The sequence below is a fragment of the Strix uralensis genome, chromosome 3 (assembly GCF_047716275.1).
Source record: "Strix uralensis isolate ZFMK-TIS-50842 chromosome 3, bStrUra1, whole genome shotgun sequence".
Classification (NCBI taxonomy): Eukaryota; Metazoa; Chordata; class Aves; order Strigiformes; family Strigidae; genus Strix; species Strix uralensis.
This window is the reverse complement of record NC_133974.1, coordinates 58,859,525-58,881,740: the sequence shown is the minus strand read 5'-3', so window position 1 is coordinate 58,881,740 and position 22,216 is coordinate 58,859,525. Positions and strand designations below refer to the sequence as shown.

Sequence of the window (22,216 nt, the reverse complement as noted above, 5' to 3'; positions counted from 1 at the left end):
TTAATGATCTCATTGCTGCTGGAGCTTAAGTTAAAAGGTACCACATTCATGCACTGATGCTTGTCGCCTAGCCTTTGATGAATTATTAAGGGTCCAAATCATCCATAGCTGATGCATACTGATTAATTTTCATTTTCAGCTGATTTCTCTGTGGTTAGTTGGGTGCAAGTGCTATAAGGGAATAATCTGAACTAAACTCCCAAATAAGTCACATTTTTTTCAGCATGTGCCCACCAGGACTTGGCTGACTGCATATTTGAGTGTATGATTCAGAGTTCTAGCATATCAAATGACTTTCTTTAATTAAATCTTAGAAAAAGAAGGAAAAAAAGAGAAAACTCATGAGAAGACAGCTGCCCCTAAAATTAAAAAAGCAGGTAAGAAATTGAAGTCTGTCTTTCTCCGCAGTAGATATCTGACTACTTGGTGTAAGCACTTTCAGATTTTACACATTTGAGATAGGAGTATATGTAATTCATTATCACTTAATAATCCAAGCTGGATGGAGAAAGAGAGAGAGAGAGCGAGCTCACAGTATATTTTTATATTCATGTGTGTGTGTAATGTGTTCCCATTATATTATATATGTAGTCTCATACATATGATATATACACATATACATATGTGTATATATAGTACATGTAATTTTCAATTCCGTGAGCTTTGGAATTTTGCAAAAACATTAGAAACACTGCTTTCTCTTATACACTAAATCAATCAAGGGCATAAGTAATTTCAAAGGATGCATGATGTGGAAAGACTGAATGGAGCAAATAAATTTTTGCATGAATTATTTCAAAACTTCAGCTCATTTTAAGTAATAAATAGAAACATCTTCATATCAAAACACTTAGAAAATAGATCTCTTTCTGAGGCTTTACCCATGCCCAGAAAATATGTTTTCAAAAGTTAAAAATAAAGTCAGTGAATGACCTGAACCTAATCAATATTGTTTCATGCTATTTATCGTAAAAAGATAATTTTTTCAATAAGATTAGAAATTAAAATTTGGGGTTTGTCTACACTAAAATTGTTGCAACTTTTCTTTCACATTATTTCTATAAATTTGTAAGGATGTTTAAGGCACAAATGTAAACATATCTTCAGTAAGTGACAGTCTGAAACTGTCTCATTAAAATCAAGTCTCATTAAAAGGAGAAACAAAATGTCAGTCTAGTGGTTTCATCATTATCTTAATACCTAGAAACACAGGTTCTACTTGCTGCTTTGTCAGACACTTTATATATAACCTTCTGCAAGCCATCAAGTACTCAGATGAACCTTTCTGTAGACCAAAGTAATGCCTAAAACCATGGAGAAAGGTTTAAAAGAGGATTGAAAGATTCAGGGCTATAGTTACTATGTCCTCAAGGCAAGCTTTGTGCTCTGTTATCTAATTATTCAAATCTGTTGAATTTTATCAAAAACTGAAAGGATATATATCCCATTGTTTACTAACATTGTGGATTACGTATGCAAATTCCAATATGCAACTGGCTTCTTTGCCATTGAGTTGTACATGGTCTACATAAGCTTTCTTATTCAAGTGTTTATGGATGGGAAGAAAAATACTAATTTATGTTTAGAACAATATAAAAATACACAGAATGACACAGAACACCTTGGAGTACTATCCTGGTAGCCCTGTATTTAAATATAGCAGTCTTTTATAGTAAGGAGTGGCACACTGGGAAGGAATGGGGATGAAAGGGAATACTCTTTTACAAGTTAAGTTCCATATTTAAATGTAGAAATACAGATTTAAAAAGAAAATAAGCTGACAATTCAAATATCTTTTCTAATTTTATTCAGGTTCTAAGCTTGTATTTCACTTGAGAATACAGAATTGTAAAAGATTACATTTTATGGCAGAGCTGCAGCATAAAGTTATTAAAATGTTCATCTTCACAAGCTGTTGCTAAATCCAGTGAGTCATCCTACCAATGCTAGAAAGACACAAATTAGACAAACCGAGACATCCGCACATATCTGTCCCTTTTATTAGCTCCGTAGGTTGCTGCATTTTGAAGAGTTTACTAGCCTTTGTGTAAGAGGATGGTAATCCATAATATATTCTAGCTACACATGTTGCTGTTATTCCTCATTCAGCTTGCTCTTTGAATACATGTGTACTTTCCAGCTTTGACTGGCAGCACCTATTGTTATCCCTAAAAGGTTTTAAGCCTGAAATAATTGCCACATTTGATCAACAGAATAGTAGTGCATAGCCCAGTTTTGAAATGAGTCACCTCAATGTCTGATAGTATTTACATGCTTTGGGCAGACACAGCAAATGAGCCACAGAGCGCTTCAATCAGCAGCATAGATAAGCATCCAAAAGCAAGAGTGCAGGAACATCTTCCAATTTTCTTACCTTTTCCCATTAAAAGGCTAGGCAGAGGCCACTGCATTAAAAATAAACTCCTTGCCCTGGTTTTCAAATCCTCATGTTACCTCTGGATGTCCCTAATTTTGTGTCTCATTTTGCTTCCCCCAACCTCTGCAATCCCTGAAGCTGAGGTGCTTGCAGGGCACGCTGCCCCCTCACCACCACCCACACCCCTCCCCATGGCTGATACCCCGACCCCACCTCTGCTCTTCACCCTCGCATACCTCTTTCCATAAGACTCACCTCTGATAGGAGGCCCATTCACCAGGCTTTCCCCACAGAGGAACAGTGGTGTGTACAGGCTGTCAGGTGCAAGAGAGGAGGAGATGCTCACTAAGCACTAGGTGATAAAAACATCTCTAAAATAATGCTCTGAGAGCAGCACTTCCCTCTATTCCTCTCCATCTCTTCCTCTAACAAATACTGAATATTTTTGCTGATTAATATTTTAGATTAGCTCTTTTGTTCAGGAAACAATTTTATCTCTAGTCTTACCAGAATGGAGTTTTTTATTGCTCTCCATTAACTGCATCCCTGTGACATATTTGTTTATTTGCATGTCAGCTCACTCTTTCTCTGTTCCTCTCTTCATCCATTCCTCCCTCGCTCTGTCTCCCTCTCTCTCTTTCTGCTGCTGCAGAGGAGCAAGAGTCATCTAATGTGAAATGTTCTCAGTCTTTAGTACAAAGTGAACTGAATGATTCTTAATTAGCTTTTAAAAATGCATTGTAGATAAAACCACATTAATCCTCTGACCTTCAGCTCGTACAAAAACATTGTGCTAATTGTCCTGAAAAATAGATAATTCCATTGTTACAAACTCAGAGGTCTTGCTTAAACAAACATAATTGTCAGACGCAAGGGTCTGGCACAGTCACACTTCAAAACATTTAACAAAAATCTATCTAGTGCTACTCTGGATAAAGAAGGAGTCACATCTCCAAATCCCCACGAAGGCCCTTGCTGAGCCTCGGCAAAGACAAGCCTTTGCCAAGCTATCCCAAAGCCCCCGGTGTTTGGGACACATCAGCTCAGAGGGGTCCAGCCTGTAATCTGACTGAGAAAAGGGACCCTCTCTGTTAAAGCTTTGGTGCCCAGACCTACAAGAAAATGTATATCCAAAGATTGGTGTTTTCAGGTTCTCATAGTTCCCTTGCAGAGTGTTTCCTGATGGTCCTTTCTCGGAGTCTCAACAGTCTGGAGGTTCTCTGTTCCTTCTTATATCAGATTTCCTAAAAATTCATGTCACATGCAGACTTTTTCTTTATATTTGATTGCTGCAAACTCCTTTCCCACTTTGTTTTGGTTCTCACAACAAATAACATAGGTAATAAACAAGCTTATAAAGCAATGAAAATGTCAGCCTGGATCATCACACCATTTCCTAACTAAAGCTCTGCTCAGCTGTCATTGGTGATCTCGCCTTCCTGTTATCACTGCATAATTTCAAATAATAATGGTAATAAAAATACCTGGGTCTTGTGCAGCGTTTTTTGATATTAAATCTTAGAACCACTTTAGAAGGATTGTCAGTGCCTTTTCCTCCACTTTCCACACAGAGAAATTCAGGTATAGACATGTCACCCAGGCCAGTTGTCCATGGGGTTTATAATATATATCTTCTGAACGCCAAACCAATGCTAGCTGGATTAGAGATCCCAAACTTTTATACACTTTCATTATTTCCCTAATGAAAAAATGATGTTTAGGAAGAAAATGTTTTTTGGTTAAAAACATAAGGCCTGATCAGCTGGACAAGTGTTCAAGAATCCCTAGGCTCTGACCCTCAGTCACAAAGGTTTTAAAGGTGTCAAAGCCAGGTACCTCCCTGAGCAGTTCTGCTTAGCAGAGATAAAACAAGTCAAAGTATGCAGATCCACTCACCCCAGATCAGGGACCATGATCAGACTTGTATTTTGTCATGTTGATACATGCATGCTCTCAACAGAACGTCCAAGCCCTTACTAAGGACCATTGCAGCCCCAACCTAAATCAGGGAGCTAGGTTGAAGTGGTTGCACATCCAGTGCTGTGGACGCATCTGCCATAGAATCATAGAATCATTTAGGTTGGAAAAGACCTTTAAGATCAGAGTCCAACTGTAAACCTAACACTGCCAAGTCCTGCTAAACCATGTCCCTAAGTGCCACATATACAAGTCTTTTATATACCTCCATGGATGGTGACTCAACCACTTCCCTCAGCAGCCTGTTCCAATGCTTGACAACACTTCCAGAGAATAAATTTTTCCTAATATCCAATCTAAGCCTCCCCTGGCACAACTTGAGGCTACTTCCTCTCATCCTGTTGCTTGTTACTTGGGAGAAGAGACCAACACCCACCTTGCTACAATGTTCTTTCAGGTGGTTGTAGAGAGCAATAAGGTCTCCTCTCAGCCTCCTTTTCTGCACACTAAACAACCCCAGTTCCCTCAGCTGCTCCTCATAAGACTTGTTCTCTAGACCCTTCACCAGCTTCATTGCTCTTCTTTGGACACAGTCCAGCACCGCAATGTCTTTCTTGTAGTGAGAAGCTCAAAACTGAACACAGTATTTGAGGCGCAGTCTCACCAGGGCCGAGGATCACTTCTCTGGTCCTGCCGGCCACACTATTTCTGATACAGGCTAGGATGCTATTGGTCTTCTTGGCCACCATGGCACACTGATGGCTCATATTCAGCCAGCTGTCGACCAATACACCCAAGTCCTTTTCTGCCAGGCAGATTTCCAGCCACTCATCCCCAAGCCTGTAGCTTTGCCTGGGATTGATGTGACCCAAGTTTGGGACCCAGCACTCAGTCTTGTTGAATCTCATACAGTTGGCCTCAGACCATCTATCCAGCCTGTCCAGACCCCACTGTAGAGCCTTTCTACTCTCAAGCAGAACATTCCTGCCCCGCTTGGTGTTGTGTACAAACTGACTGAGGCTGCACTCGATCCCCTCATCCAGATCATTCATAAAGATATGACTTTGATAAAGATATATCTATGATGCACGATACTGTGTCATATGTCACATCAGGCAGTATTAGCAGAGGAGGGGAGTGGTGATGTCTCTCTAGCTACCAAAGTAAATCTTTGCCTCCTGAAAAGGAAAAGTTTTCAGGGGTCTAAAGTTACAAACACTGAAGTACATTTTACTGATGTCACTGTAACAATCAAGCAAGCTTGCTCTGAAGTAATGAAAAAATAAACTAAAGGTTAATCTTAGACGTAAAAATTGAAAACATTACCTTATAACTGCCACAGAACCCAGTTAACCAGGTTATTCTTGCTACCCTGTCATCCAGTGAGATCATGGAGCTGGGGGGGGCGGGGAAAGTCTGTGTTTAATCATGTTTTAAAGGAGGGATATTATAGTAGTAGGTAGGCAGCGCAGAGTGGAGGTAATCAGGCAAGAGCAAACAAGACCTACCAGGTCCCAGAGCTTTTTTGCATGGGTTGACCACAGATGCATTTTCGTGAACTGTACGTTCTTTGTTTTAAAGGCCAGTCTTTATAATTTGCAAAAAAGCAGTGATTTAATAGGAAATGGAGGGAAAAGACCGTTTTATATAGCAACAGTGTGTTCTTTGTTATTGTGCTCTATACAGACAGGAAGACAAATTCCTCTGATCATTTTTAAATTCCTGATCTGAACAACAACAAAAAATCTGTTTAATTTTATGACTTTTTTGGCTCAACAGTTACTCTTGCAGTAATAAGAGAACTACTGACACCTGGTGGCAAATTATCTTTTTCTTTCATTCTATATGCCTGGGGTTTTTTTGTTTGCTTTCAAATGTGGCTATTGAAAGAGTTTGCTGATGAAATGATAAACCCATTCCTTATTTCCCTATGATCTTTATCCTATTGCTTTCATGGCTAGAAAGATGTTAGAATGTCATCCAAATGTGACACTTATCAGAAGAAACATTTTGGAATGACAGTACCTTCAGCACTGCCAGAAAAGTAAAAATTGATTAAAACATACCTTATGACATAAGTTTAGAAAAAAAAACATGCTTGGCACACCCACTGATGTAGAGGAATAGATGCACACCACACTCTTTGAAATGTTTTGGGTTGATCCATCTGCAATGGATTGAACGCTTCATCTGGATAGAAATGTGGATCCCAGATTTTTTCTGATAAGCAAATGGGATGTGCTTGCACACATTTGTAGGAAGACATCTCTGTTGTCTCTCAAGAGCAGGGTTTGAACCTCCTTATTCTTCCCTGCCCACCCCCAGGACTGTATTTCCAGATAGGAGACAAGTGAAGTGCTGACAGCTTTCAGCAGCCCAGCTTGCGCACTGCCATGTGTCTCATGTTCCCTAATGTGATAGATGTCACATGATAGACGTTGGGAGGTATAATGGGGGCTTTCAGAAGAACTCTGATGTCAAATCTGCAAGGGCAAGTGAAGTGTAGAGGCTGTCTTAATTTAGGCTGCTTAGAAGGGCAAAATGGAGTTGTGAAGCCAGGCCAAGAGAGCCCAATGTATTTTGAAAGTGGCTGGTCACATACAGAAAACAAAACACATTTATTCATGAATTTTCTTGTGGCTTATAAGACAAAGTATGAGGAAAAGTTATAAGCTGCAGTGGTGAGTAACTGGGGTGCACGTATACCTGTCATTGTGCATTTTGGATTGGTCAGGCCTGTTTTCAGAGTGGCTGTTACAACATGTAGAAGGTAGGAGTTTTGAGGGTTAGAACCCTGTCTGACTCTTTCTTTGCTTTATTTTCTTTTTAATGAAAAAAACAAACTGTAGTGGTTTGAGCCTGGCCAGCAGCTAAACACCCACACAGCTGCTCACTCACTCCCCACCCACCAACAGGATGGGAGAGAGAATAGGAAGAGCAAAAGTGAGAAAACTCATGGGTTGAGACAAAGCCAGCTTAATAAGCAAAAGAAAGAGGAAAAAAAACCAGTGATGCAATGGCAATCGCTCACCACCTCCCACAAGCAGACCAATGCCCAGCCAGTCTGAGCAATGGTCACCCTTCCCCCTGTTCTTCCTCTACCCTGTTTTTATTGATGACCATGACATTATATGGTAGGGAATATCCTTTCATGAATTTGGGTTAACTGTCCCAGATGTGTCCCCTCTCAACCTCTTCCCATCTTGGTGGGGGTGGGCAGAGTGGAAAAAAGAGAAAGCCTTGATGCTGGTGCAAGCCCTGTTCAGCAATAGCCAAAACACTTGTGTGTTAAAAATGATTGAGCCACAAATCCAAAACATGGTACCATACAGGCTGCTATGAAGAAAATTAACTCCATCCCAGCCAGACCCAGTACAGGAACCTAAAATTCATGTTTATTTGCAGCTAGGTTTAGAGAGATTAGGAGGAGAGACAAATGTAAAAATTAAGGAAGAGAAATAATAAGCAATGGGTTGCCTAGTGATTCCTCATGCAGACAAATGAATGTATAAAAGCAATAATTAAGGAAGCACAGTGTGTTATGAGTTGAGAGCAAATTTAGGAACAAATCATGTTAAAGCACACACACGAAAAAAGAACAATCAAGTTATGGACCTTAGCACTGTGTGATCCTTCTCTAGGGTATTGCTTATCAATATTCTTTTGAGACCTTTCTCTGCTAGACTGTTCATCCACTTGTACATTTCTGCAGGGGCCGTGACTTGGCTTGCTGTGTGTTTGTACAACCTTTAGCAAAGACCCTGGCTCGGGTCTCATCTTAACTATGATTTCAATTGGTAATATCATTATATGAATCAATGCCCGTACACCAAAGCCTATAAAAAACATCTATTTTCCCAGCTGGCTGACTGGAGCTTCAGGTTTCATGTCTTGTACTACAGGCTGATTAATTCCTGACTAATAACTTGCTCATGACACTATTATGCATGTCAGGCCCATCCTGATTTTTTCTTTCCTACTCCTCCTCTCCTGGATCCTATTCATAACTCACCTGCTGTTTCCTGGCATTTTTGCATTAGTAGAGGCTTCTGCTTTCAGACATAAGCTATACACCCAGCCCTCAGCACTGGTTGCATTACTAACCTGCAGAAATACTGGATTAGGATTCCTGCACAGTTACCAGCGGGTGATGTTATTCACTCTTCTTTTTCCGACACAGACAGGATTTAGAGGCATCTCTTGACTTTGATAACAATTTCCTGTTTGTGGGGCTTTGTACAACAAAATCACAGAAAGTGGACATGGAAATGACCTACTAGGTCATCTAATCCTCCCCTCTGGCAATGCAGGATAATTCCTTACAGAATATCTTCAAGTGTTTTATCCAGTTTAGTTTTAAATGTCTGAAGCAACTAGGTCTCCATCAATTCCCACAGAAGATTATTCTACAACCTAATAGATCTCACAGTTAAGAAGTATTTCATTCCAGTCTGCCTAAATTTTCCCTTGCTTAATTTTATCCCATTAGTCAGAGTTATATTCTCTTGTGACACCCAAATATAGTCTTTCTAACCTCAGGGCCCAATTCCCTACTACTTCATGTGTTATATTGCCATTACATTTACATCTGGAAAGTAGCTTTAAAACTGACAAGGTGAATGGCAAGCTGAGATTGATATTTTTTCATACAGCCATGAAATTATAAACCTTGCAACAGGGAACATCGACCATAGTCACACATCACCTGTGTACATGGCACTGGAGAGACTGGAACGTGAATATCGATAGAGTGTCCAAATTGGAGAAAGAACGTAAAAAAGTCACTCAAGTTATTTACAAACTAAGGATATTCTTCACAGAGAAGATTAAAGTATTCTATTCATCTCTTCAGGAAGAGGTGACTTTGTTATTGTGGATACTAAGTACATTCACAGAAAAATAAAAGATTCAGGCTACTATAGCTCCCTTTAATCTAGAAGGAAGAGTTTAACAAGAATGAATGACTGGGAGCTGAAGCTAACTGAATCCAGACTGAAAATGAGGTACATGTTCTTAACACTAAGAGTGATAAACTACCACAGCATAGGGTGGATATTGCTTTCCCTGATGTCTGCAGAAGATGATTGTTTACCTAATGGAAGATACACATCAGCTGAAAAGGTGTCTAGCTGAAATATAGGAGTCTGACAACAAAGTGTCAGACTAGATAACCTGACGGTGTGTTCTAGCCTTGAATATTATGGAGGTATATCCTCAGAGATACGCATGATAAGCTAAAAGAATGCAGTGGAGAGTCAGTGCAGGAATGCGGCTGGAAAAATCTTTCTTGCAGGTTCATTGGAAAAATGGAAATTCCTCCCTGCATTATTTGTATAAGCTTTTGTAAACTGAACACAACTGGTAGTCATCCTCTAAGTATTCAGTCTTCCATGGAAAATAGGAAAGCCTGCTTTTCTAATTGATATTTGCAGAAATCATCAAGACACAGATATGGCTATTTAGTAAAAATCAAATTATATGTCCTCAAACAGATAAAAACAGAATAAAAATGGGGTCACAGTGAGGGACAAGGCAAAAAATCCAGCAGAGCAGAGATGCAAACACAGCAGAAAAGCAATTCCCATGGTCTCTGTGTGACTGGCTGTTAAGGGAGTCTGCTTCTGAAACAAGAAAAAAGGCAGCTCAAATATGTCCTACACTGAAAGTTTCAAAGCACTCAGTGGACTTTGAATTCTATACTTCATTATCAGCAGTGATTGACAACATGATTTCAAAGATATTTAGGTGCCTAAAGACGTAGCATGGCACCTGGTAGGATTTACAAGCACGTCAAAGTAGGCCAGGCACATAATTCCCATTGATTTTCTGTGAGAACTGAGCTCCTAAATACCTCTACCACTTTTGAAAAAAGTACAGAGGTTGCAAGGTCATTGTGGTGTTTTTGAAAATATTGTCTCTTATTGCCTGTTGAAAGAGTTCTTCAGCCACAAATGGTAACATTGTTTATACCAAGACCAAACCAAACACTTAAGCCCTTCCAGGACATGGTTAGGGTTCGGTGTTCAGCAGCAAGAAATAAGGTGAAATGCAAAGAGGTAAAGAGTTAGAAACAAGTTTGTCCTGCCTTCCTCTTGTCTCTCCCTCACCTTGTAGTAACAATTGGTTCAATGTAAGACTGCCTCTTCATTGCAATTGATGTGGCAATTCTGAGGTGGAAGACTCTCCTTGTCTTTCATTTAGTATGTATCAGCTTTAGAGGAAACTCAAGTCTCCCTTCCCATTCTTGCCCATCTCCATGTCTTGTGCAAAGAAAGTTCTAGAAAAGAAGAATGTAAATATTCACTGAGGTGCCTGCTCCATTCATGAAATGTTAACAGCAGAGAATTAAGCTTAAGCACCTTTCAGTGGCCTCTGTGCTAACTATTGTGAGTTGAGCATTTTCAGGGCTACGCTGAGTATTGCTCAGCCCAGACCTGTTGATTTGTGTATGTTCTTTTCCATCTTTGACTGCACAAAGCAGGGAGTCACGTGAGAAAGGCAAATGGTGAATGATGGTGGTGAGATCTGGTTGGCAAAGAATTAGAAATGTCAACCCTTTAATAAATAAAGAGAAAATGGCGGAGGCTTGGGCTTGTACTACAAACGCACTTTTTGATGTCTTGGCAAGAGAAACCTCCTTGAGCAAAGCATAGGCATCATTTTGATGTCTGACAGGCAATCTCTTCTGATGCTGCATTGTCAGTCTTGTAAAGAATTTTTTGGGGATATTATAAATAATAAAGTTTGAAGATGATACATATTCAATCTAAAGTCCACACAGGTAACTAAATAATCAGTTTGCCTTTGGATTTTCAGGTGTGTAGAATGAAGTACCCATGCTGCGCAAGCAGATGGGTGGCATAGCTTTAATTAAGGAATCTAATTTATTGCATCAACCCTGTTTATGTTGGTCTGGGGTTTAATGTAATGTTTATTTTTCCAGTCACATCCAGAAATAATGGGATTAGACTACGACTATGCTTCAAACAATGCAAAGTTAATCTTTTTAATGAAGGAAAACAGTTCTGTCCTCAAAATAAGATGTACATCTGAGTCAGCAGACCTGATATTTAGGATAATTATTCTATGTGAAACATCCATGCACAGACACATCAGCTAGGTTGCAATGACATACCTATGTAGTGCTACCTATTTTCTGCTGTCACTCAATGGACAAGTTGAAGGCTTGAATCCACAGCTAAACAAAGTCAGTAGGAATCTTCAGAGTTTGGGATGAGGCTGATTTTCTTTCTTTTGTTTTGCTTTACACTTAAAAAGAAAAAAAAAAATTCCTTGACCTTGAAATAAAGTTTTAAAAGTTTTTACTAAGTTTTAAGAAACACATATTTGATAAAGACTTTCATGTCACTTATTTGAGAGTATACTTCAGTCTCTTGGATGCCTTTTCCCTAGAAAGGTTCATAGACCAGAGGTATTCCTGGCTTATAATAAGACATCCTTTACACTTCACTCTTAGTTAGAATTGTTTAACCTTTCAGTAAATATTCCCAGTGGCCATGCTTGTTCTCTTGATCTGTTTTTCAAGAAGCAGAGCCAACTTTGTGGCTTTGCTATACGTAACTCTGAGAGACTAAGTTGGATGAAGTATTATTGAATGATTAGGATAATAGAATGGGCAGATGTTCTTAAGCGGAAGAGCCATACAAAGCTGTGGTTATCAGTGTATTGATTTTTAGCTTGATTGCAGTAGGTTCTGCTTGAGGTTGCTTTCTCATAGATTTTGCTTCACTTACAAGAGTGTAATTAGAGTAGTGTGTCACCTATAAAGATGAACGGATGGACATTACATTATTCAAGATCTCCCTTTTCAGAGAGTGAGAATGCTGACTGCATCTCTGTTCAGAAGTACAAAAAATATCTTCGTCCTAGTGATAATGTCTACAGATTCCATCTGTACATCCATCTATCCAACAGAGAGATATTTAAATGTGGTGAGAAGTACAGAAAGATATCACAAGGATGCATAACATATATACACTTAAAGTCTATTTTGACTGTAAAAAAAAATCCTCTTGTGAATCATTCGAAAAATATTTGTGCTGAGCTTTCTTAAGAAAAATGTAGAGAGTATATCCCCCATGCTGTTTCAAGAAAAAGTAAAAAATGCTGAAGAAAATTTTCAGCTGTTATAATATTTACAATAATTCAAATGAGAGTTTATTGCAGGAAAAGATCTGGTTCTTAAACTTTAGGAATTAATGTTATTACCTGCATTTGCTACACAAAAAGCATTATTTTTTCCTTAAATGACTGCAGCTTGTATAATTAACTGCACTTACAGCTTCCTGTGTGTGGATGACTGTGATCTCACATTGTGCTCGAGTTTTGCTTTTTTAAACCATTCCTCATGAATGCAGAAGGCAATAGAACATGTTTCCACCTGCTCTGCAGTGGGGGAGAATGAATCCATTTCAGCAATTACAAAGTATAAAGGAGAAATCACTAATTAGTGGAACCATGAATCATTGGTACAGTTGAAATTGGCCATTCCCAAAGTGCAGGCTATTTTGGACTACAAGTGTAGCTGAATCACTTCTTTGCTCACATCCCTCTCCACTTGCTTTATTTTTTACTCTATTGAGTGAACTCTTCTAATGATCTTGGGAAATCTGTCCAAGGTAGCATTTAGTATTTCAGCCATGTGCATTGCCACACAAATTTCCGTAAAGCTCTGTGGGCTTTAGGCTACTACCTGCCTCTGGTGCTGTGCTAATCAGGGCTTGCAGGCACTCGGTGGCTGTGCAGAATATAGACCTTCTTTGTAAATGGTGATGGACATAGTGGTGTGAGGAGACAGTGCAATGGGGAAGCAACACATGCAAGGGATGGTGATCAGAAGGGACTTGGAGACACCAAAGAAATTAAGAAATTATCAAAAAGCCTACTATTGTAAGTGAGAAGGAAATAGAGACAATGGTGAGGAGGGAGGGCACCCTTCACAGAGAGTGGAAGGAAGAGCTTGAATAAATTTCCTGCTGCAATGGAAAATGATCTGTCAATATGTTAGAGTACTATCACCAATTTTCTATTGTAATCAACAACAGAAGAATGTTAGTTAGCTAGTTTTTCATAGTCCTAAATTCTTCAAACCCCTTTATATCCCACATTGTTTATTAGTACATTTTGAGAATTGTTTCTTATAGTCCAGTCTCATGTTGCTTGAGGAAACTTCATTTTACCTTCCAGAACCTCCACTGTCTCCCATTTTCACCCAGCAATAGTAACATCATATGCAGTTTCTCCTCATATTGTGTGCTACAGCCTGGAGAGATTTAAACATGAAACCTGCAATCTGGGATTCAAGGTTTATTGGTCTCTGCCAATAAATTTCCCTGTTATTCCCAAGTTATTCTCAAAGGAAGCTAGTTAAACTCTGGTCAGGGAGTTTACTGTTGTCACTGAATGGGTCAGGGAATAGCTCTGATGCAGCAGTGGCGCAGTACCTTGCTTTTCCTTGTGCACATCTTCAGCATCATCAGTGCAGTGAGGTGCCTTTCTTACGCTCACAAAGAAATTATATTTTGGAAAAGCAAGAGGAGTTTTTGTCAGTAGTTGTCACAGAGCATATGGCGATATCATGCTCAGTGATTAAGATGGGGAACAAAATCAAGTGTTGGTCCAAACACAGAATTTTCCATGTGGGAGGAATGTTAGTATTTCTGAACAGCTCTTTTATGCCTATGTCAAATTTTAGGGTTTGGGAGAAGTATGTTAAAAAATGAATTTACATTAGTATGGATTTTTGATACAGCCTTCCTAGATTTTAAGCCCACTGAAAACAAGAAACGATATTGTTTTAATTCCCTGTAATATGAAATATTTAAAATCTTAATTGCAAAATGGACATATTACAATAGAAAATATAGGCACACTGATAAAATGCCCCTGTATGTGGGCATCTGCTGTGTTAGAAGTGACTGAAATCAAAATAAAAAATACTCCCCAAAGCTTTGAGATGTGGTAAGATGACAATTACTTCATTAATGTCATACAATTAGTGTAAAATCATCAAAAATAGTATAAATTAAAAAACAACTGAGTAACAAATTTTTAAAGACAGTTCAGAATTGAACACTTTTCAGAATGTTGGAATATTAATTGAAATCAATACTATTTTGTAGAAATAAGTTTTAAGAACTTCAAGTAAATGAAAAAAGAAATGCTAGAACTCAGTATATTTCAATAGGAAATTTGAAAATGCTTGTTTAATTACTATATGTTCAATAGCAGTTTATTTTTCATAATGCTCAGCTATCTGGGGTGTCTTGTTCCTTTACAACTACAAATCACTTTAACTGCAAATCTTGCTACTTAATAAATTGTTTTTAAATTCTGGTACATCTGCTAGCTTGGGAGCAGACTACTGAGACTAGTCTCTAGGCGACTTTAATTATGTTTTTCATTCACATGATGGAAATTCTCAGCCATTAGATGCCACCTGCTATCATTTTTATTTCCACTCTTGTGAACTCTTGCTCAGGGCAGCAAAGGCAACATTAGCTGTCATACTTGTAAGGTGCATTGTCTTAAAAGCTCTGCTGTTGTATTGCATTTGCAAAGCCAGAACCCAGCTCCCAAAGCATGCTCTTGATTGTTCTTTGGTGGGTAAAAGCAGCCAGAAGACTTTTTTTTTTTTCTGGAGAACCAGCACAAATTTGACTTCAAAACATCGGAAAATATAATTTCAATTTTCACCACAATTCTCTTTGATTCTTTAAGTTTCTATTCATTTTTCAGCCTTCATTTCTTTTTCTTCTCCTACTTTTAATCGCAAAAAATATTGAATACCTAAGTCAAAATAAATGGTAAGAGCCAAGCAATGATGCAAGATTTGTGTAAGTCTTATTAGAAACATTCTTGAGTCAGCTGGTAGATCTATGGTCATGTTGCATGAGGCATCCTCATCACACAACTTATTTTCTGTGGGTTTAAGTAGAGCATTAGTCAATCAGTGGGGTTTGATTAAGTCCATTCTAGTATGTTATCATCAGCTAAAAGATAGAGAAGGTAGGTGGTCAGTGCTAGTTGAGGTTTGGGATAAGAATTCCTCTTTTAATAACTGCTTAACATTTTAAATTTCTCTTTAGTTTTGATTCAGTGAATCGTGTCTTTTGGAGGCATCTAGCAGTTCCCCAGGATCTTGGTGCTTAATCCACATCAGCCAGTACAGAGGAATCCTTGCATCCTTAGCATCCTTAACCTTAGTCATTGGGTTACACAGTGTTTGATTAGGATATTAGCTACCGTTCAGTTCAGACACTGTGGTTGCTGATGCTGAAATTAGTTTGTTTATAAATTTGATAGTACTGTCATGTTCTTTGGTAATCTTCCAAAAGAAAAGGTTGTTTTAGATACAACATATAAAATAATGCTTCCAGTAGTAAAAGTGGTTTAAGGCAGTGATTTTAAACAGTGCATCATTAGCAGAGCTATCAATATACTGTCTCTGAAATATTCATTTATCTGAATAACACTTTTAGTTTAAGATTTTTTATACACTTATATATATTTGAGTGAGATATTTCTAGGAAGAGAAGCCTTTCAAGAGAGTGGAATTTGAGACCCATTTACTTCCCTCAACTTCTTTTTATATATAAAAATTATAGATTGTATGGAGCTGCTGAAGATCGTCTGTTCTCAAATGTACACTGTATTATAGATCCATTGCTAAAAAAGGTGTAAATGTTTTGTGAACCCCAGATCTAGAATTCACTGCAGAGCAATGTTTGAAATATTCCATTTTGGAAGTTTGTTTAAACTCAACCACATTCTGTACTAGAACACTGGGGCATCCTTGTCTAATGGCTTATTACCAACCTCCTAGGGACTCACTGGCATGAAAGGCACTATATAAGCTTAAAGGGATTTTTTTTTCTTGCCCCATGTGTAGTTTATATGTCACTTGCAGTTACTGTGTACTGCTAGTTTACTTCAAAAGAATGCTGATCGAGGCCTGAGGAAAAGATTGAGCTATGTGCTAAGAAGAGGCAAAAGAATAAAGTATTGCTTTGCTGTTCTACTGAGATACATCTGTGCGGGCTGCCAAATGCTCATTCCTAGTTTGAATTCAAAATTTATCCTTTTAGCCTGTACAGATAAGAAGAAAGTCAGATCATGTTTGTTTAAATATTTGGTGGTTTTTAATAAAATAATTAAAAAAATGTTTTACTGTACTTTAATCTTTTTCAAGAGTCAGTAAAAGGAAAACCTGTTCATTCACCTGGGAAGAGGGGAGCTTGTACAACCATGTTTGCTTTTTGAGAATACAGACCAGAATACAACTGTCTTCAAATATCTCCTGAGAATATGTGTAAAAAGGAAAGGGTGCTTCACAGTCCTCCACAGCTGTTAAATTATTTTGTTAGCTATGGTGCTTAGCCTTTTAAAGCCTGTTGCAGGTGCTTTCATAAAAGCCCATGGCTAGGGTTGTCAGAAGTATCCTAAAACTTTGGATTGCTCAGTATTTGGGTGTTTTACATAAGACCTTTAAGAATTGAATATCAAACCTATCCTTAACAACTTCCAAAAAATTGACTGCTTCAGATTGGGCACCAAATTACCAAAAGCATCAGATCTTGAAGTCTTATCTCCTATAGTAAGTCTACTAAAGGGTTTGTTTGGGGTTTTTTTATTGCTTCACAGTGTTGTAGAAATGGAGCTTTTCTTGAAAATAAAATGCATTACTTGTTGTGGATATCAAATAGTTTTGTCACCAATACCAAGGACAGTCACAGTGCTTTTGACCATACCACACAAGGCTGCTAGAGCACCCAGACTGATGTTCATGTGTTATATAGGTCCTAATGAAGTTACATGGCTTCCAAGAAATGTAGGCATCATTCTCATGTCATACACTTACCTTTCCTGCTGCCAGACTTCAGATATAAAGTTTTAAAGAGAAAATAACCTAAAGCTCCAGAGATTATACTTCCTAGGCTGATTGGCAAAGATGTGTTTAAGATAATGTTCATAGGTTGTCTAACACTGGTGTTTGAAAAAATGTTAATTTCTTCTGGAAATTCCTCTTCTTAACTAACCCAAAAAAACAGACACACCAAGAGGCCAGGGATCTTGTTGTTGTTGTTTTTAAGAAGAAGACATAATGACTATAAAAACCTGAGGTAATATAAACTGCATTCCCCAACCACACTCCCATAATTTAATAGTTAAAACCTAGACCGGTGCAAAACAAAAATGAATAAAGAAAATGCTCCTTGACTTAAATTACACTAATATAACTCATTGTTTGATTCATTTTTGGTATTATTTTCATTTGAGTTGCTTAGTTACATACTATTTGTGCCTTATAGCAGGTAACTACATGTAGAGACTTCAGAAGTTCTGATCAGTTTTCTCTTCTTCTGTGATATCTACCAATTGTTCAGTTCTTTTCAATTAGGTCATTTATTTTAGTCAAGCGTGAGGTGACTAGGTGTAAATGCTATATACATTCACAGGAACCTCCATGGTTCAAGGTCCTACAAAAACTCCTTTGGACAATTTTCTGTAAATCATTCCAGCCTAGTTGCATAAGTATGGCTTTAGAAATCAAACTTTAGGCACCTTGGCTTGGAAAGAATAGCCTAAGAGTAAAAATATCTACATTTTCATTTCAACATATGCTATTGGAATCAGCTCCTGGTAATTTTTCTGCTCTTAAAAAACAAAACAAAACACCAAAAATACACCAAAAAACCCTAAATGATAAGATTTTCTTACTGCAAAAATTGTCCAGATACTCAGAATTTACTATGTTATGTGTTTCAGATGATGGAAAAATACATTCATTCTTTCAACATAAATTATGGCTCTAAAATATATAGAAGAATGTTGCCCTAATAAATTATGACTTATATGAAAAAAGGAAAGAAAGAACTTGAGGGGTTCATTTAGATCCAGTCTGTTATTGTAAATGATGCTGCCAATTTATTTAGTTTTTTATAACCTCCAGCAATAGAAGATTATTGTGATAAATGATTCATATCGCTGCAATATACACCTTTTAAAATTTCCATATCTGGCAACTAATAGGCACTTCTTGAAGGCTTCAATAGGCTCCTTGGCCAGATAACGTGGCTGAAAGCTGCCTCATGATTAATTTCATCTAAATGTGGTAATTATCATACTTTGAAGTAATGCCTGCAAAACACGCTTTCACAGAGAGTTAGTGGAAGCTGAGGATTAACCTAGAAACAGTTCAGTTCAGAGCATCATATCACCCAAATAGAAATGTATTTCCCTCTCAATTTTTCAAGACTTTTTATTAGACTACTTGGCAGTCATTTTCATTACCTTATCTCATATCAACTTCTTCACAGCAATTTAGAGAGCAACAGAAACTGAAGTAACGTTGTATTATTATCAGTAATGGGATAGTCTTTGTTTTGCAAGCTACTTATTTTGGCAGCTTCTGCCCTGAAATATTTCTTGTATTAGTGTTTATCATTCATATATGTTGTGGACATAAGCATTATCCTGCCTATATTCCAGGCACACTATAGATTATTAGAGAGGATGTTCATTTCCTCATGGGCACCCAGGGAAGTAATTCCTACCACTAGTCTATGCATCTTTGCTTCCTGTCTCAGAGGACCAACATGAACCACTTCTTAGCTGTACAGGTGAGACTAGTGAAAAAGGTACGTAAGACCCCAAGTATGGTTATAAAAATGACTGATTTTTGTACCCAGTTAAAAATCCTGAGGTAGAATACCACCAAAAATTATAATGAAGAAAGAAGCTATCACTGAGTATTTCTGCTCACTTATATCTGGTCAGTAAAGATTCCAAATCTTCTCTCAGCCATCAGAAAAGTCCTACAAAGACTGGCACAAAAATGACACCTTAACTGAAGATGAGACTGAACATCTTAGTTAAGTCTCTCTGGTAGACTGCCTGGCTGTGCTGTATTTTGATACAGCCGTGTTATTTTAACTTTGTTTAAACCAACCAGGGGCAGATTTTGCCTACTCTTACATGGTCCATACGTAGGACTGACTGTATTTCTTTAGGTTCATAAGATATTCCACGTTGGCTCAGTTTTGTTAAGTGTCATATGTGTGCTCTTTTTCACAAGCATGAAAGAAATTAATTAGCTTGAACTTCAGTTGAACATTGGAAAAAGTTTGGAGGAGCAGGGATCTTTCCTCCAGGCTGGGCTGGAGGCATGCTTCAGATTCTCTCTTCTCTTTAGCTGTAAGTCTTCCATTTGTTTTGACATGTGGGAAATAGGTGGCAGCTGGAGTTGTGGCTAGGTGTTATGTGGAGCTTTCCAAACTAGGCCTCAATTGTATGGTTGTCAACAACTGTAAGAAGATAATGTTTTTCATTACATGGGTTTATACTTAGGCTCTTAACACATCTTCCCTTGCATTTCTGCTACCTGAAAATGTGCACATGGTGAGCAACCATGGTTCAGCTACTACATGTAAGCCATGGTAACTCAATCACATATGTCAAATCTCACAGATTACTATACTGAAATTAAACGAAAATTTTTATATTCACACAGGTTCTGTTGCATTTACACTTAAGGTTAAATTAGTGGAACTGTACCATGAAACAAACAGATACACTGCATTATTCAAGTACACATTGCATTAAATAAGCTGTTTCACCTGTAAAGCACACACTGCAGTTTTCTACCTGTATCCTTCCTATGTTTTTATGCATATGTGTTTTTTTTTATTTTACAGATAAAAAAGAAGCTGCTGTGACCAAAGAACTCAAAAGTAAGAAACTACTGTGCTATAGGTTATGATCTGTTTATATGTCATGTAGTTTCAAACAGCATGTTTCAATAATCCAGAATAATAGCTATTGAATTGTTGAAAATACAAAGAATAAAGTAGCTACACCGTTTATAATTGAAAAATGACATGTTTAGACTTCAGCTGCCTCTTACTTTCTAAATCCATTCTTATCCCACTTCTAATTCCACACTCCTTTTTGTGACTGACAGTTTTGCCTTTCTCTCTTTTCTATCACTGTCTTCAAAAACAAAGGTTTCATGGGGAAGGAAATGTCAAAAGAGGTGTCAGCTGAATGTTCTCTCAGCGGCAGCAATTTTGGTAAATGGGTTGAGAAGACTGAGACTCAAACGTGTTGAGAGCCACCAAATTTATCTTCACAAATGCAAAACATGGGCCCTGCCTATCTAGTTACTTTGGATTCAGAGAGGTAGAAGAGATGTAGGGGCTGGGCTCTTCTGCATAAATAACCAAAAAATGCTCTGAGAACATGGTATTGTTAACAAGGGAAGTCTTATGCCTTCATTTTCTACAAATTTGCAAGCATCAATGCCTCAACACAATAAGGATAGTAAGACAGTTTCACTGGTAAGACTTCATCTGCTGAGATCTCCGTTCTGAAAGTACTGTAAGAAAAATTAGGAAAATTATGGTGCTTTGAAACCTAATTCAAATTCATGATTAAAGAATGCACTGACTACCATCTCCATATATGATCTTTCCCAACCTGTATAGCAGAATACTCCCGTCATCCTCAATTTTGCAGGAATTTATTAAAATATTTCTTTTAGCAATCAAGAAAAGCTTATGCATTGGTTTTCTACTCAAGTTTTGCAGAAACATTGAACAAAAGATTCAATAGACTTACTCTACAAGTAATGTCCTGTTAGTGAACTGCCTGTTTGCAACCAGGTCTTAAAGGATATATTCATTTGTGCATATGATTTCTCTCATGGGAGAACTCCCCAGTAGCTGTCACAGCAAAACTTCCCAGGTCCATCTCATGAGTGAAATTTGCAGGCTGACATTTTCAGCTGAAATGTGTTCACATAAAGATGCAGAGTCATAAGCACTGAAATAATTTGTGAATTACAAACTAAAAAGCATACGCTTACAAAAGAAAGTTTAAAACATTTGGCACTTTTGTTTCAATGCTACTGAAAGTTAAATAAAAAAATAAATTACACAAGTTTTTGGTCAAACATATCCTTCATTTTAAATTTTTTCCTCAACTGAAATTATTTTTGTTGCCCAGAAAATAACTATTTCAAATTAAAATAAAAGTCTTGGTAGAACAAAAAGTAAAAAAACAGTCTTGTTGGTCAGCAAACTGTAGCTGAGAGCTCAGAAGGGAATACATGTAGGAGTCCTGCAGTTTTGTATAAGTCCATCTTGTCATTTGTAGAAAACGTGTGTTGGAACTCCCGTTTCTTTTACAAGAGCAGGCACTCCGGAAAGTAATACTAAGTATATTCTTCTTCAAGGTCCTCTACATATTTACCCGAAGGAGGGACAAGCACCCCAAGTAATTACAATGCTGTGATAATAACTAAGTTAGGATATAATTATCTGTTGCAGGCTTTTAAATGGATGGAAACAAAACAATCCCACACATGCAAACTATATTTTCTTTTCATTCTGTTTCACAAGACAATCTGAAGCATCTTTTATGAACTTCTCAAAAGACTGAAGGAGAAGAACTCGAAATTACATTCCTGATTTAGCCATATTCTTTTTCTTTGTAATAACATAGTGACAGATGTGAAGGACTGACTAACATTTTTTTGGCATTCTGTAATTCAGATTGTGATTAAAATGATTAATTATTTCCTCTCACAATATGGAAATGTGAATTTTAAGTTAGAGGATCTTCTAGTTGATATAAAAAATCCATTATGAAAGTTGGTGGAGTTTAGCTTATGGATATTTGTTAAATTATTGTGGTTTAAGTACAGTCTGTTTTAGCAGTTCCTGAGAATAAAAGCAATTAACTAAATATGAATAAAGAGTAAATAAATCCGGTAGGCTAGTTAGGTTCTTTTATCCAGGGCTGAGATTCTCCAAGTCTGCTTGGGGATGCACATACACTTCATCATCTGGACCTTCGTTCTGCAAGGAATTGTCCTACCTCAGCAAAGAGAAGGTAGTGCAA

General features: G+C 37.6%; 1 protein-coding gene across 6 annotated transcripts in view; it reads left to right on the top strand.

The window, feature by feature from the left end:
- The window catches only part of TRDN (triadin), a 244,482-nt gene that overhangs the window by 123,924 nt on the left and 98,342 nt on the right, over positions 1–22,216 (top strand). For all 6 annotated transcript variants that reach the window (XM_074862417.1, XM_074862415.1, XM_074862419.1 and 3 more), the window contains 2 exons: positions 315–377; positions 20,011–20,046. In XM_074862417.1, coding sequence (XP_074718518.1) covers positions 315–377; positions 20,011–20,046 — 99 coding nt within the window. The remainder of the gene's footprint in view (positions 1–314; positions 378–20,010; positions 20,047–22,216) is intronic.